The sequence below is a fragment of the Hyposmocoma kahamanoa genome, unplaced genomic scaffold (assembly GCF_003589595.1).
Source record: "Hyposmocoma kahamanoa isolate Upper Pololo Valley unplaced genomic scaffold, ASM358959v1 78, whole genome shotgun sequence".
In the NCBI taxonomy this organism is placed as follows: domain Eukaryota; kingdom Metazoa; phylum Arthropoda; class Insecta; order Lepidoptera; family Cosmopterigidae; genus Hyposmocoma; species Hyposmocoma kahamanoa.
In genome coordinates this window covers 502,729-516,862 of record NW_020653945.1, presented here as the reverse complement: position 1 = coordinate 516,862, position 14,134 = coordinate 502,729, and the positions used below count along the sequence as shown (strand labels likewise).

Sequence of the window (14,134 nt, the reverse complement as noted above, 5' to 3'; positions counted from 1 at the left end):
ACCCGTTTAGCTCATGGAGGTAGTCTCGATCTCTGATGTTTCAAATAATAAAAAAAAATATTGTAAATGTTATTTACAAAGAGCAACCCCTAGAGTTTCTTGCTCATTCTTCTCAGGGGAATCTGCCTTACGAATGAGCGGTAGAGTTTAACCATTGTGACGATTTCAAGTGTAATAATGCTTACCTATGAAATAAAGATTATTTTGAATTTTGAATTTTTGAATTTGAATGCATAAATATAATTAATTATCTAATTTTTGCCCTAATAACCTGTAGCATTTCGAGGATGAATCGAAATGTGAATGTGAATATTAGAGGTCATTTCGTGATTTTGATCTATCGAGGAAACTTTATTGTTTTATGTTTCTGATTAATGTCTATGCTTGAATATATCGTGTAGTTACTCATACAATATTTTATTTTTAACATTAAAGTGGATATACCCCTCTAAAATCAAATCGAAGATTAGGAATTTTTCCTCTGCTCCCTCTTAATAAGAATGCTTATTATTTTCTTGCTGTCGGTCCTCAGACGAACAACCCGTATGTGACATATCTACTGAAGCAATGACAATGTTTATACCGGACGGCCTTGGAGTAATTTTAGCTTTCCATTTAGTTTCGTTGTAATCACATTGCAAAAAAAAATATTGTTGGAAGATGAAAACTCTTTAATTAACAGTTTCGTTTTGTTGCTATTGTTTTTTATGATTAAATTGACAATTTGGCTCTCTACGTGTCGGTCCATTTTGATTGGATTTTTGATTGGACTTGGACTGTTTATCCATCCTCTAAGGTCTATTGTTATAACATTTTTGCGTTTTTGATATAACAAATATTTGAAAAATTCGAACGTTTTCTTACAAGAATATTATACAAAAATACAAGTTTGGTTCCGTTATATTCTTTGACTATTGTTTGCAGTTTCTGATTAACCGTCAACAAGCATTAGACAATTTTTTTAGGGCAAGGTATTTTCTGTTCACACCTTGATTCGTGACTCGTGCAGATCTCGTTCTGTCAATGAGTTTATATTCACGTATAAAAAATGTAGATACACAACGGTTAGTATGTTCACTTTAAAAGCTGAAAAAGACCATTTATATGTCAGAAATAGCTGTCAGAAAGAAAAATTACACTGATTAGTAAGTCACGTGCAACGCGACAAACTTGATCTATTCATAACTTCCATGCGTACGACAAAAATATCCGGGCTAGATCGAAATATGACCCACTGACTGACTTTATAAAAATACCAATCAGAATACAATGACTGTGTGTCGCAGTACTACCGCTGCGCGGGCGCAAAGCGTGCGACCTTCGCGAGAATATTTTTAAATTAGGGCCCACGCTCGCATATCTGCATATCGTTCGGTGATATGATTGTATCAGTTTATAGATACGCCGCTATTATATGCTTAACTTTGTAGACACCATAGAAAAATCTACTTGGACATCTTGATTAAATATAACGGAAGATAGCGTAGAGAGTTCTATCTTTTTACGTCTCACAGCTTCTTATCTCTACTGACTCAACGTGAAGTAACACTTTTTCTTTTATCTTCAACTGTAATTATTATAGAATATGACGGCGTCGTCATAACGAGGTACTGAAAGTGAAGATAATTATATACGTACATAGGTATATACGAGTATTTTCATAGACTCAAAAGAGGTAATCTTTTTATTGTCTGAACCTATTCTTACCGCACTACAGCCCAGACCCGATCTCCAGTGATTGCGCAAACTTAAAAAAGCTCTTTATGGAAAGTCTTTTTCCGATGGTGAAAAACTGAAGAATTCGACAACAAGCACATAGAGAAATTCGTGAGATCCGCTGGTTCGTTCTGTGGCTTAGTTGGCATAGCGTCTGACACGGTTTGCTAGAAGACGTCGGTTCGAATCCGGCCCGATTGAAGGATTTTTTTTGTAATATTTGTAAAATATTTTTAGAAGGTATCGAAAAGGTTCCCGATCAAAGAAGTTTATTGAGGTAATGTGACTCTACACTGAAAAATAAATTTTATTCAGAATTTTCTCATTTTTCTCGGATGCCTATATCGAGAATACATAGAACGCCGCTCGTATAATTTTATCTATGAAAAGTTATATTTTGGTATAGAATTGTAAAACTAACTTAGATCGTGGTCATGTTCGCTAACAATGCGATAAATCTTCATAAATTAATTAAGTCATTCCTTGAACTACATTTTATTAATTGGGCCAAGTTCTGGTTGCAATAAAGTTAAGTTAATTATTCGTTATCAAAATGAAATCGGCATCGTTTATTTATAAATATCGTATAATAAACATTCCTTTCCATATATGCACATATGGAAAGGTACGTTATTACGACAAAAATACATTTAAAAAGAACAGGAAACGTTTGGGGAAAGGACCGTTATAACTCATCTATCATGGTGAAAACTTCTAGACATACGTTCATATCTGTCAAAAGAGCTTGTCTGACAAGTTAAGGATTCGAAAGAGGTGTATACTTTTAGGTCAAGTTTATTTTTAATACGTAGTATAGTCATGAATAACAAATAATTTAAAGAAATCAAGAAATTACAAATTACATGGCTCAAACTCGTCAAAAAGCCCGACCCTGACTGATCCCGGCGCAAAGGTGCCCATCACGCTTGCCGCATTTCCTCGCTGTATGGCAACATCTGTGGACGGACAATCTTTGCACCAAGAACAACCCGGCACGAGAGTCATCTCCAACCGTCGCCCGATTTCCGCTATAAACTTTTTCGTATCGGAACCCCAACAACCCACCGTCTCAACAGCAAGCGGAACGGAAATGTAGCGACTTTCCAAGTCACGATATTTGTCTCGTTTCTTGCGAGTAGCGGACTCAGCAGCTGCACCAGCTGAAGTTACTGAGCCGCTGAGATGCGAAACTGCAAAAGTGCTAACACATATCGCATCCCACAGGAGTCACCTACCTCTCTCCCACGGCACCAGAGTCATTCCGTCGGGCCTTTTTCCATCTGATCGACTGAGGTCTAGAGGTTCCAGCACGCATGGATTTCGATTAACGCATGATGCCGTGGGAATCTCCCCGCACATCGACACAACTCAGGGCATGATGGCCGCTGGCCCCTACCGCACCACACGAACCGAGTTGCCGTCGAGCAGAGTGCCCAAATGCGGAGCTGGTAGTGCATGGAGCCATGCGCCAGATTCTGCCTGAGAGAAAGCCTTTAACCTGGCTACATTTTCCCTCACGCATCCACTTATAAGCTCCTGCAGAACACGTCGGGCTCCTACGTCATCCCAAGCCCTCTGCCTATATGCATGAGCTGGTACAGGCACAGATGGGTTGCAGGTCGTCTTTGCAAGGCCGCTTGGCTCCATTGTTGTGTATTCAATGACACATTAAGGATTGCCTCAACAGTGCCTTTCAGGGAATCATCAAATTTTGAGACTTCCTCAAGACACATCCACGTCGGCGTCGTCCGCAGTAGGTAATCTACTTTAGGAACATCTAAACACATTCGCAACAAAACCATGGCGACATGAGCCGAGATGTTACTGAGGCGATCACGATCAAACAAGAGTAGTTGTCTTCTGACCTCGACGGCATCAGGAATCGCATTTGTAAATACGGGTGAACCCAACAAAAAGAAATCGTCAGTAGACATCTCTTTGAGACCAGAAGGTAGGGAAGATAAAAGGGAAAAAGATGAACTGGAACGCGCCCCACAGGAGAAAAAATCACACTTGGACAAATTCACTTCCAACCCCCACCTCCTTAAACCGCGGTAACAAAGTATTAATATCCCGCCCCACTACTTCAGGATTTCTTCCTATGGTGCTGTCATCCAAATACCATATATTTAAAGGTGATTCTAACTCCGAAATAATTTTGTGGATAGCAAGACTGAAAGTGAGCGGCCCAAGTGGGTCCCCTGCTGAGCATCCACCTGTGACAAAATTAAACGACCATCATTAAAAAGATTAGAAGGAGATTGGTAAACTTGAAAAAGGAAAGGATATAAGGCGGGAATCTGCTCGCGCACCTCATTCAAGAGTACGTCTCTCTCTATAGCGTTGAATGCATTTCGCACGTCTAGCTTTACAATAACGCAACTTTCATTGGATAGGTCCATTGCAAAAGTCCGTGTCGCGTGAATAGCCACCTCACATCCCAATTGAGTACCAAAACCGAGCTGATGTGGCTGGAGATAAGACGCCATTTCCCTTTTCACAGCGCGGCATCCCAACTTTGCTGCCAAACGACGCAGTATGCTTCCAACAGCAATGGGTCTCACACCACCGTCTTTTTTTGACAATACACACAAGGACAAATGTACGGACAAACCCCAGGATTAAGGCGTCCGCTCAAAAGGAAATTGTAAAGCCTAGTAAGGCACTCAAGCAACCGTTGTCAACCGAGGTATATATTGGTATTTACATATATTGGTGGTCCAATAACGATGTACGTTTTTTTATTAATTTTTTATTGTGTGTCTATTTTCTATTAATGTTCTTGAATTTTTTTAATTGACTGTATAAAAATTGCGGTTTTTAAAGTGCAATTTCGTGTAGCAATAAGGTAAACAAACTTTAATGTACATAAATAGAATTTTCAGAAACTTTACCCTCTTAGCTATCATTAAATGTGTAAACTACGTCCCCACAGACCCATTCTTTTGTTTCTTTTGCATACTACACACTGGCTCCAAGGACATAGAGCTAGTTTTTTTAATTTACGCCTATCTTTTGTCATCTGTTATTTATTACACCTACACTTGTAAATCTTGTTTAGCTTGCTCTGTACTATTTGTGACTAAACGAAGACTAAAATATTTAAATGAAGATATTATTATAATTTATAATACTGTTGCTACAATATCAAACTGACGGTTGGCTTACGGGCGCTGGACGGGGAAGGTCCCGGATTCGATTCCCGGTAGAAGCAATTAGGGAAAATGAACTCTTCTATATTTATTCTGGACGTGTTTTCGTTAAAAAACTAGGAACTCTCCAATCATTTGGAAAGCACTATAAATCGGCAAATTACGTTCTAAACACTTGTTTCACATAACGACGTCGTGTGACAATAATTTAAAGTGTAATCATAGCAACACCAACATATTAAAATTCAAGGCGGACTTCAAGGGCTCGCAACAACACACGCAAATACGGAAGCCCTTATATGTTAATTTACAGTACTGATAACGCTATTTGTTATTTTTATTGCGTACTTATTTAGTTTATGATAAAAATAGTTAATTTAGTGTTTTTTTAACTATGCCAAAAAATATTGTTACTGGTGTTTGGAAATGTTGCCGCGTTAAAACCACTATTTAACGTCGCACTGCTGAATACGGGTCTTCACCACATTGGCCCAATGGGGGTTGGTAAATGTGATTACGTTAAAATTTTCATCGGACGAAACCACCTGGGTCGTTTTCAGATAACCTCCAAAAATGTGTCCCTTTCAATAACTTTCATGTTATTACATGAATGCTAAGCATTATTTATTTAATATGATTGCTTGCTTACTTAGTCTGTGTTACACATAAAACTACTATTTTACTACGTCACAGTAATAAATAAAAATTGAAAAAGTGGGCAATTTCTCATTCATGGGAGCCGGTTCCACGTCGCCCTAATTTTAAGAAAAGAAGAAAAAATAATTAAACACTCGTGAAAATCGCAATATTTCCCATCATAGAGGATAAACTCTAATAACTTACACGTCGAAAAATACCAGAACTTACCAATTTATTACAAACAAACATGTTTTCTTGGAAATACAAAATGTGATTTAATTGTTCTTATCATTAGTGTCAATTCAACTAAAAGCCTCCTAATAACAAAAGTTCATACCGCATCACCTTCACCCTTCGCACACGTGAGAAGGGGCTCCTGTCGGATTGGAGTGTACACAGTGAAATAACCTTGTGCATCTAGGTTTTAGCAAAAAAATCGACTTAAATACCAGTTTCAGCGCTAGTGACTAAATCGTTCTCATTCATGTAAAGCAATCTATCTAAATAAGTATTAAGTAATAGTTTTATAAACTTTATTGTACATCAAGTAGACAAAGGGACCTTTAAAATCCATGCACTTTTATAACAGTCCAGCATATTGTACACACTTGACAATTACAAATGTATCCAAATATCATTATTGTCGCTCTCATTCTTGTCTACTTTTAAGTCAAATAGTTACTTTAAGCCAAACATTTACTTCAAATATAACAATTAGATGGTGTTAGTGGTGGTGATGAGGGTGGTGACGACGATGATGGTGGTGATGATGACGATGATGATTGTAGTGATGATGACAATGATTGTGGTTGTTGGAGTCAGCCTAAACTGAACTGCCCTGCTTTAATCTTCCCTCGATATCCTTATTGTAAAATGAAACTTCCTTAATCTGAAGTGGACTGTATATTCATATTTGTCGATCTGACTTACAAATAGGTAACAACTAAATGTGACAAGTAAGAGTGCTTGAAAGTGATTCATTCGAATGACAATTATCGCTTATATTTATACCAGTACGGTGTCTCCCACATCGTACCGGTCCTATCAATGGGTCGCTACGCCGCTCGGCCAATCAGAGCTCCTGAATTATTCATTCTCCTCTGAACTCTAGCTCTGACCGGCCAGGCGCGTACGGCCGTCCGTAACAGTGGTGATGATGTGAATGGTAATGATGCTGACGATAATGGTGATCATGATGACGACGTTGATGGTGGTGATGAAAATATGTTGATATACAACAACGTTTATATGACATTAACAAAATACTTATTCAGATTTATTTATTAATTACATATACATAGATAGATAGACGGTCTTACACGGATGAGAAGGATTTTGATACAAGAAGTTATATTAAAATATTTGTTATATGTTAAATGTTCTTTTGTGAACGATAAAACGTGTGTTGTAATAATAATTTCTCATTACTGTGCCGTCTTTCTCATTTACATTGTATGAGAAAATCATTCGTGTTACTGCAATCTCATTCGTGTGACCTAAAATATCGTTATTTGTTGTAATTAACTTAAATATTTCTGTGATTTTATAATTATTGACATTGCTTGCACTTATTTGTACGTTTAAGACCTTAAAACCAAAAGAAAAAAGGTTTTTACAAAAATCACTCAAAAAGTGCCATTGAAATGTGAAATTCACCCACCTGTTATATATTTTGTTACAGTTTAATTATTACGCTAAATAAATAACTATGTACGCAGTAGTCCAGCTCCTTTTGAAAGAATTCGGCCAGGTAAGTACTGCCACCTTACCTATTTCTGCTGCCAAGCATTGCAGCAGTCCGGATTTGAAAGGTAAGGGTGCTGGTGAAATTACAGGCACATGGGACTTGTCAACTTATGTCTCAGCGTGACGGGCGCAGTGGCGATGCCCCTCAGATCTTTGCGATTTAAAGCTCTGAGTGGCACTGCAACTGTTATCTGAGACCTCGACTGCATGAAATCGTTTTCAACTTCATGCAGCTGTGGTCTCGGCTGCTTGAAGTTGATTACAACTTCACGCATTACCTGCAAACATGCAATCAGTCTGTTATAGGCCTTACTGTATAAGGAGAGAGGTTCACGAATGAAATTAGTCGGTAACTTTTTTATGCTTAAATAGCCACCAGCGCATTCTTTAGTATTTTGGCCACATGATGTGCAGAGGCGATGAAAGTTTGGAGAAACTGATTGTGGTTGGAAACACGGAAGGAAAGCGAATACGAGGTCGTGCACCAACAAAATGGACCGACCAAGTGTAAGGGACGCGCTAGATGGAAACAAATGGAGGCAGGTCACCCACTTCAGAAGCATAAAGCTGACTAAAATCCTCAGACATGAGGGTACGACTAGAGAAGAGAATTAGTTATATTTACAAGAGTTTCATATGATAAAAGCACTTTCGACGTAAGATCATATGTGGCTTTTGTATAACAAGGGTACGAAATATAAGTATACTCGTTCTCAGCAATGGAACGTAAACGGATTAACGATGACGCGTTTATTTTAGACTTTGTTATTGAAGTCCAGCAACGTAGATGATACACAAAACAGATGACACGCGTTTTTTATGACTCATCCAGCACTAGTTTTCGATTAACACTACGCCAATTTAATTTTTGGACCAATTCTGTTTTTGTTTTGTTTCATATTTTTTACAAAATTTGTTAGTTTTTTGCTTTTTTTCGCATTTTGTTTCTATTTCTTTGTTTTTCACAAAATAAGGGGAGCATAATATCAGTAAATAAATATGGGTGTTTACAAAAATACAAGAAAATGAATGTTCATTGGAGGTATCGTCTTAATAGTCGTGTACCTCAAATTTCATATACTTTTCAGGCACATATACTTTTCAGTAGCAGAAGAACTCTTTGTGAAAGAGCCCGTACAGACAAGTACTGCTACCTAATCTTGAACAAGCAGTCATGTGAGCGTTACTGCGTTCAGGTTTTGAAGGGTAAGGGTGCTGGTGAAATTACAGGCACATGGGGCGTGTCGACTTACGTCTCAGGGTGTCGGGCGCAGTGGTAGTGCCCCTTTGTGGTTTAAAGCTGAAAGTGGTGCTGTAACTGTTATGAACGTGGGTGTCCCTGGCGCACGACTTGTTCGTCCCGTCACTTGATGTTATAAAAAAAGCCTATGGTAACCTAATGGTTTGATACCGGGCCCGATTCCCGGGTCGGGAGAAATATTTGCATGGCCTACATTTATTTCTACCGTAAGTTTGGGTGTAATTTGTGGTTGTCTCTGTGTGTATCCATTGCACCCGCAATACAGGGTTTGCTTAGTGCGGGGCTGAGTGTATGTTATTATTATTATGGACACGCGAGACTTAGCAGCCGACACTTCATTTGTGTTGGAGATTTAATAATTCCATTGCATCTGCGATTTTTTTTTATAGAAATGGTTGTCACACAGAAAGTGGTTGTCGACAGAAGAATGCGATGCCATTCATAGGATGCAAGAAATGACAAGTTATTGCGCTAGCTCTCTCTCTCTCTCTCTCTCTCTCTCTCTCTTTGAATATAACCGAATTTTCGGTATACACTGACCTACACTACATTTGATACGTCCGTGCTAATGCCTTTATCGGACCGCGGTCGCGACCTCGCCTTGTTTACCCATCATTGGCCATTAACGGCCCGCCAAGGCCACCCATTACCAGGCTTGTTATATGTTTAATTATGTACATTATGTACTACGTTGTAATTTGACGAACAATGTACGTTTCTATGAAAAATATTGGGTGCAAAGATCTAGGTCATAGGGATAAATTTACCGTATTCGAAATTGAAAACATGTTTATAAGAAAATTACACTTGAAAACGTCACATTCATTAAAAACAAGCGGTCACTGATAGGGCTGATTCCCCTGAGAAGAATTCATGAGTATAAGAAACTCAAGGGGTTGCTCTTTGTAACCAGACAATTGTTCACATTTATCAATTACATTATTAATTTCAAATATCATAGACAGAAACTACCTGAAAAAGCTGAACGGGTTACCACTGATGTTCGTCACCCAACTACGAAAAAGTTGTATAAAGTTTTAGTTTCACTATAATTTCAAACCTCGTAAATGGCAACTTTTGAACATGAACTGGAATTTTATTATAAAACCGTATATATTTCTTCACTCAGCCAGGTAGGTACTTTTATAGCTACTAGCAGTTATTGAACGTCAGGATGTCTGACCACCATGACATTCATTGTCAAAATTACTCCACTGGTTGATTATAATTATAAATACAAGGATAACACTTAGAAAACATTCTTCGATTCGAACCAACCTCTTCCAGCAAACAGTGTCAGACGCTATGCCAACTAAGCCACGTAATAAACTTATCGAATTATTCTATATATGTTTGTTGCAGATCATTGTTTTTGGTTTTTAACGACTTTTTTGCGGTTGCGCCGTCTATGACTATAAGTATATATTAGTATATAATAATAATGCTCACACACTAATAGCCCCACACTAGGAAAACCCTGTATCGCGGATGCCATGGACACACGTATAGACAATCACAAATTGCACCCAAACTCACGAAAGAAATAAATGTAGGCCATACAAATATTTCTCCCGGTCCGGGAATCGAATAGTTCGGCCATGAAGCAGTTAATATTTTTTATTAGTAGTAGTGCGTATTTTTTTTTGTACATTTTGTAAGCAACAGTTTTATTCTATTATCGCCATACAATTTATCATTATCTAACAATGTCTGCAGATAACAATGGCGAGAATTTAACCGGCCTCGGAATAAAATATCTTGAACAATTTAAAGTCAATTATCAATACTTGTGGGAACAAGTTCTTAATGAACCGTCCCGAATTTGTAAACGTCTTCGTCGTCATCTCCATATTCCTTCTTTTTGCCAATGGCCGACCAAGGCGAACTTAGTCAATCTAACCTAGTAACCTAGTCACCTTACCTATTTCTACTGCCAAGCAATAATCCGAGCATTATATTATTCAGGTTTTGAAGGGTAAGGGTGCTGGTGAAATTACAGGCACATGGGACTTGTCAACTTATGTCTCGGGGTGACGAGCGCGGTGGCAGTGCCCCTCAGATCTTTGCGATTTAAAGGTCTGAGTGGCACTGCAACTGTTATGGACAGGCATGTAGCTTACCATGAAGCGTATCACTTGTTCATCCCGTCACTTAACATTATTAAAAAAATGTCTGCTGTAACCTAATGGTTTGCTCTACTGTCTCTCAAACAGAGGGCCGTGGGTTCGAATTCGTGTTTACACCTGTGAATTTTCGAAATGTATGTGCAAATTTAATTTAAAAGGTTGGAGCTTCCACCACGTTTGTCTCTATGCAAGCTGACAGACTTTATGTTTGTTCATGTTTACAGTAACCGTAACAATGAAACCAAAAGCAAATGACGCCACGGGAAGCCTAAACAAAAAAATTGACATATTTTTACATTTATTTTTCTAGGTATTTCGAGCTTTTGCTATTTAACTCACGACATAGCTTGTTGATATATTTTTAGCACTAAAATCCCTGAGAGTTCTTTAAATAAAATCGTAAATAAAAACAATATAATGAAACAGTGCACCACCAATAGCGTACCAATGACGCAGTTAAGAAGTCTTAAAAATAATCCGCCTTTAACAAACTGTGGTTAATTATTTTAATAGGATTATGAGATCGGTGACGTTTGACTTTTCTGTATAATAAAATTATAGCCAAGAGTTGTTCCTAAAATGATATTCGAAGACGCGTACCTAAACTCAATGCTTTATATGCTACATGCAGTAGTCTACTGCAGGACACAGGATATTTCCAAAAAAACGCGTCATGTTCGCAGCGTTTGAAGACAGGTTGCCGCTCGCAGTAATCTATTTTTGTTGTTGCAGTGCCACTCAGAGCTTTAAATCGCAAAGATCTAAAATGCACTGCCTCTGCGCCCGTGACCTTGAGACATAAGTTGAAAAGTCCCATGTGCCTGTAATTTCACCAGCACCCTTACCCTTCAAAACCTGAACGTAGTAATGCTCGCATGACTGGTTGGCGGCAGAAATAGGTAAGGTGGCAGTACTTCTCTGGATGAAATCTTTCACAAGAAGCTCTACTGCTACTTAACCTATATTACCATACCTATAGTCACTAGTACAGGAAACGCTCCAGCCTTCTCGTAAACTCAGGGACATACTAACACTGTATGTTCTGTACTATTACCTAAATAAAGTAACCTAGTATCAACAAAGGCAGGCCATCAAAACAGCCGCCGCGCCAGCAGACGCCGTAAGGGCTTTGTTGCTAATTCGGGTGTTCCGCGTTGGCGTTGCGCCAGCGCAACGAGCAGGTTGCAACTGTTGCAAGACCGCTGCACAGACTTTTGTCAACTTCAATAATTGGAGGACATATTAGTTATTTACATAAAGCGGCAATGAACAGGTCGCATGTCTGTAGCAATGTTGAATGGTTTTATCATTACAGAGAAAATCGAGACTTAAGTGTACACCACCATGATTTGATGATCTGCATTGCTTCTGGTGCATTGTACATGTATACTCCGGGATCAGGCCCAGAGATAAACTTTGTAAGACAATCAATGTAATTATGAAACTATAAATATGTGTAAGCAACATTAGTAGAAGTAGAACTCCTTGTGAAGAGTTCGTCTTGGGAAGCATTTCCATCTTACCTATTTCTGCTGCCAACCTGTAATGTCTTTGTTTCTTTTTTTTCTTTTTTGTACTCTGTTTCGGTTTTGTGAAATTATAGGCACATGGGAAATCTTGCAACTGTTTTACCTTAATTCGAAGCCTTTGATCGACGCAATCCTTGAGAGCTGCTAAGGGCCCCTCCGTAACTTCTATTCGCGTTAACACGTTCTTGCCCTTCTTTGTTCTCGGTACCGTTACTAAACCTGCAACAAATCGTTTCTTTGTCACTGAAAAATACATCTGCATTACAAATAACAGAGGGGTATGACAAATTAAAAATGCTCACTGCTCAAAGCGAAAACCTGAAACTTGTCAACTTATGGCTCAGGGTAACAGACGCAGTGTCACTGTCTCTCAGATCTTTGCGTTTTAAAGGTCTGCGTCCTGTCACTCGGTATCACAAACAAAAATCTTATTAGACAAATTGACCAGAATCTACAATCTGACGTAGATAAACATGGGCGAGTAGCTGGATGCACTTGTAACATCGCTTAGGGCAGATGTGTCCAATTAAATATCTTATCCAGGTCAAATGAATTACCGCTTCACTGTAACAGGCTAACTACGTCACTCGGCTAACCATTGTACTAACATAGTGTAACGACTTCCTCTAATCCGAGTTGCTGACTTCATAAGCATCAGCGTATCTATATGGCCGTGAAGAGGTATGCGATTGGAGATCATCATTTTTCAGATTATTATATAGGGTTTTTAGGAAATGCGGTTACGGTCAATGGATTACGCTATCGAGAGATGTTAACAACTCAATTTTGGCCTATTATTGATGGTATGGATATCACTAACATGTGGTTTCAACAAGACGGTGTCACAAGTCACACAGCCACCGAAACAATGAATTTATTGCAAACCAAATTTCCCGATCCCGTTAAGTGGCCAGCTCGATCACGTGATTTAACACCACTGGATTATTTTTTATGAGGTTATGTTAAAGACATAGTCTATACGGAGCCAACCGAATCGTTTGCAGCCTTAAAACTGAAAATTCGTGAAATGATTAACGAAATAGACCCACCATTTTGTCAAAATGTGTTTAAAAACTTTAATGACAGAATCGACAAAGAACTGTGGTCGTGGTGAACATTTATCAGATATCACTTTCATTCATAATTGCCAAACCTTACTTTTTTTAATACAATAAAAATTTGAATAATTGTCATCTAGATTTATTGTTTTATTTTGATTTACAAAACAAAGTTCTTGTTGAAAAAGCCTTTATTTTAAAAATTTACTCGTCATTGTAAGAAGTAAATACAAAATTTGATACCCACAATTCCGGATAGGAGTGTCTGAACAATCATATAATTTAGCGAAATCCTTGTGCATAAATTGGTGTATTAATAAATTCAGATTTTCAAGGTAAACAACTTGTTCGACCTAGACAAAGTTTACATTTTTTAAACACGTGTAACTATTTTTAAAAACAGTCGATGTTGAACATGCAGCATTCCCTTTTTCTTTGGCAACCTAGGAATCAACTATCCTTTCAGTTTATCTAAGGTTAGCTGAAAGAAAATCATTTATAAGCTAAGCTTGCCTTTCCACACTAATATTTTCAATTGTTACTAACATTTTATGGTTTTACACAATTTAACCATCAATGGGTTTGAGGAGTAAGAAAGCAATATAGTTATAATTTTTACAAGTCATGCGCCTGGTATAACAGTGCCACTCAGAGCTTTAAATCGCATAGATCTTAGGGGTACTGACACTGCGCCCGTCATCCTGAGACATAAATTGACAAGTCTCATGTGCCTGTAATTTCACCAGCACCCTTTCCAAACCGAAACGCAGTAATGGTCACATTACCGCTTGGCGGCAGAAATAGGTAAGGTGGCAGTCTTCTATGTATCTATATTATCTATGTTTGTGCCACAAACAGTCTAACTTTGGGCTTGCAGATACAGTAGACAGTAAAAAGTACATTTGCG

General features: G+C 38.2%; 2 protein-coding genes across 3 annotated transcripts in view; one reads left to right on the top strand and one right to left on the bottom strand.

The window, feature by feature from the left end:
• LOC113232782 (ecdysone-induced protein 74EF) overlaps positions 1–14,134 on the top strand; it is a 320,596-nt gene that overhangs the window by 115,146 nt on the left and 191,316 nt on the right. The window lies entirely within an intron of this gene.
• The window catches only part of LOC113232783 (U7 snRNA-associated Sm-like protein LSm11), a 65,011-nt gene that overhangs the window by 38,752 nt on the left and 12,125 nt on the right, over positions 1–14,134 (bottom strand). Inside the window, exon 2 of the mRNA XM_026467575.1 lies at positions 12,273–12,388. Coding sequence (XP_026323360.1) covers positions 12,273–12,388 — 116 coding nt within the window. The remainder of the gene's footprint in view (positions 1–12,272; positions 12,389–14,134) is intronic.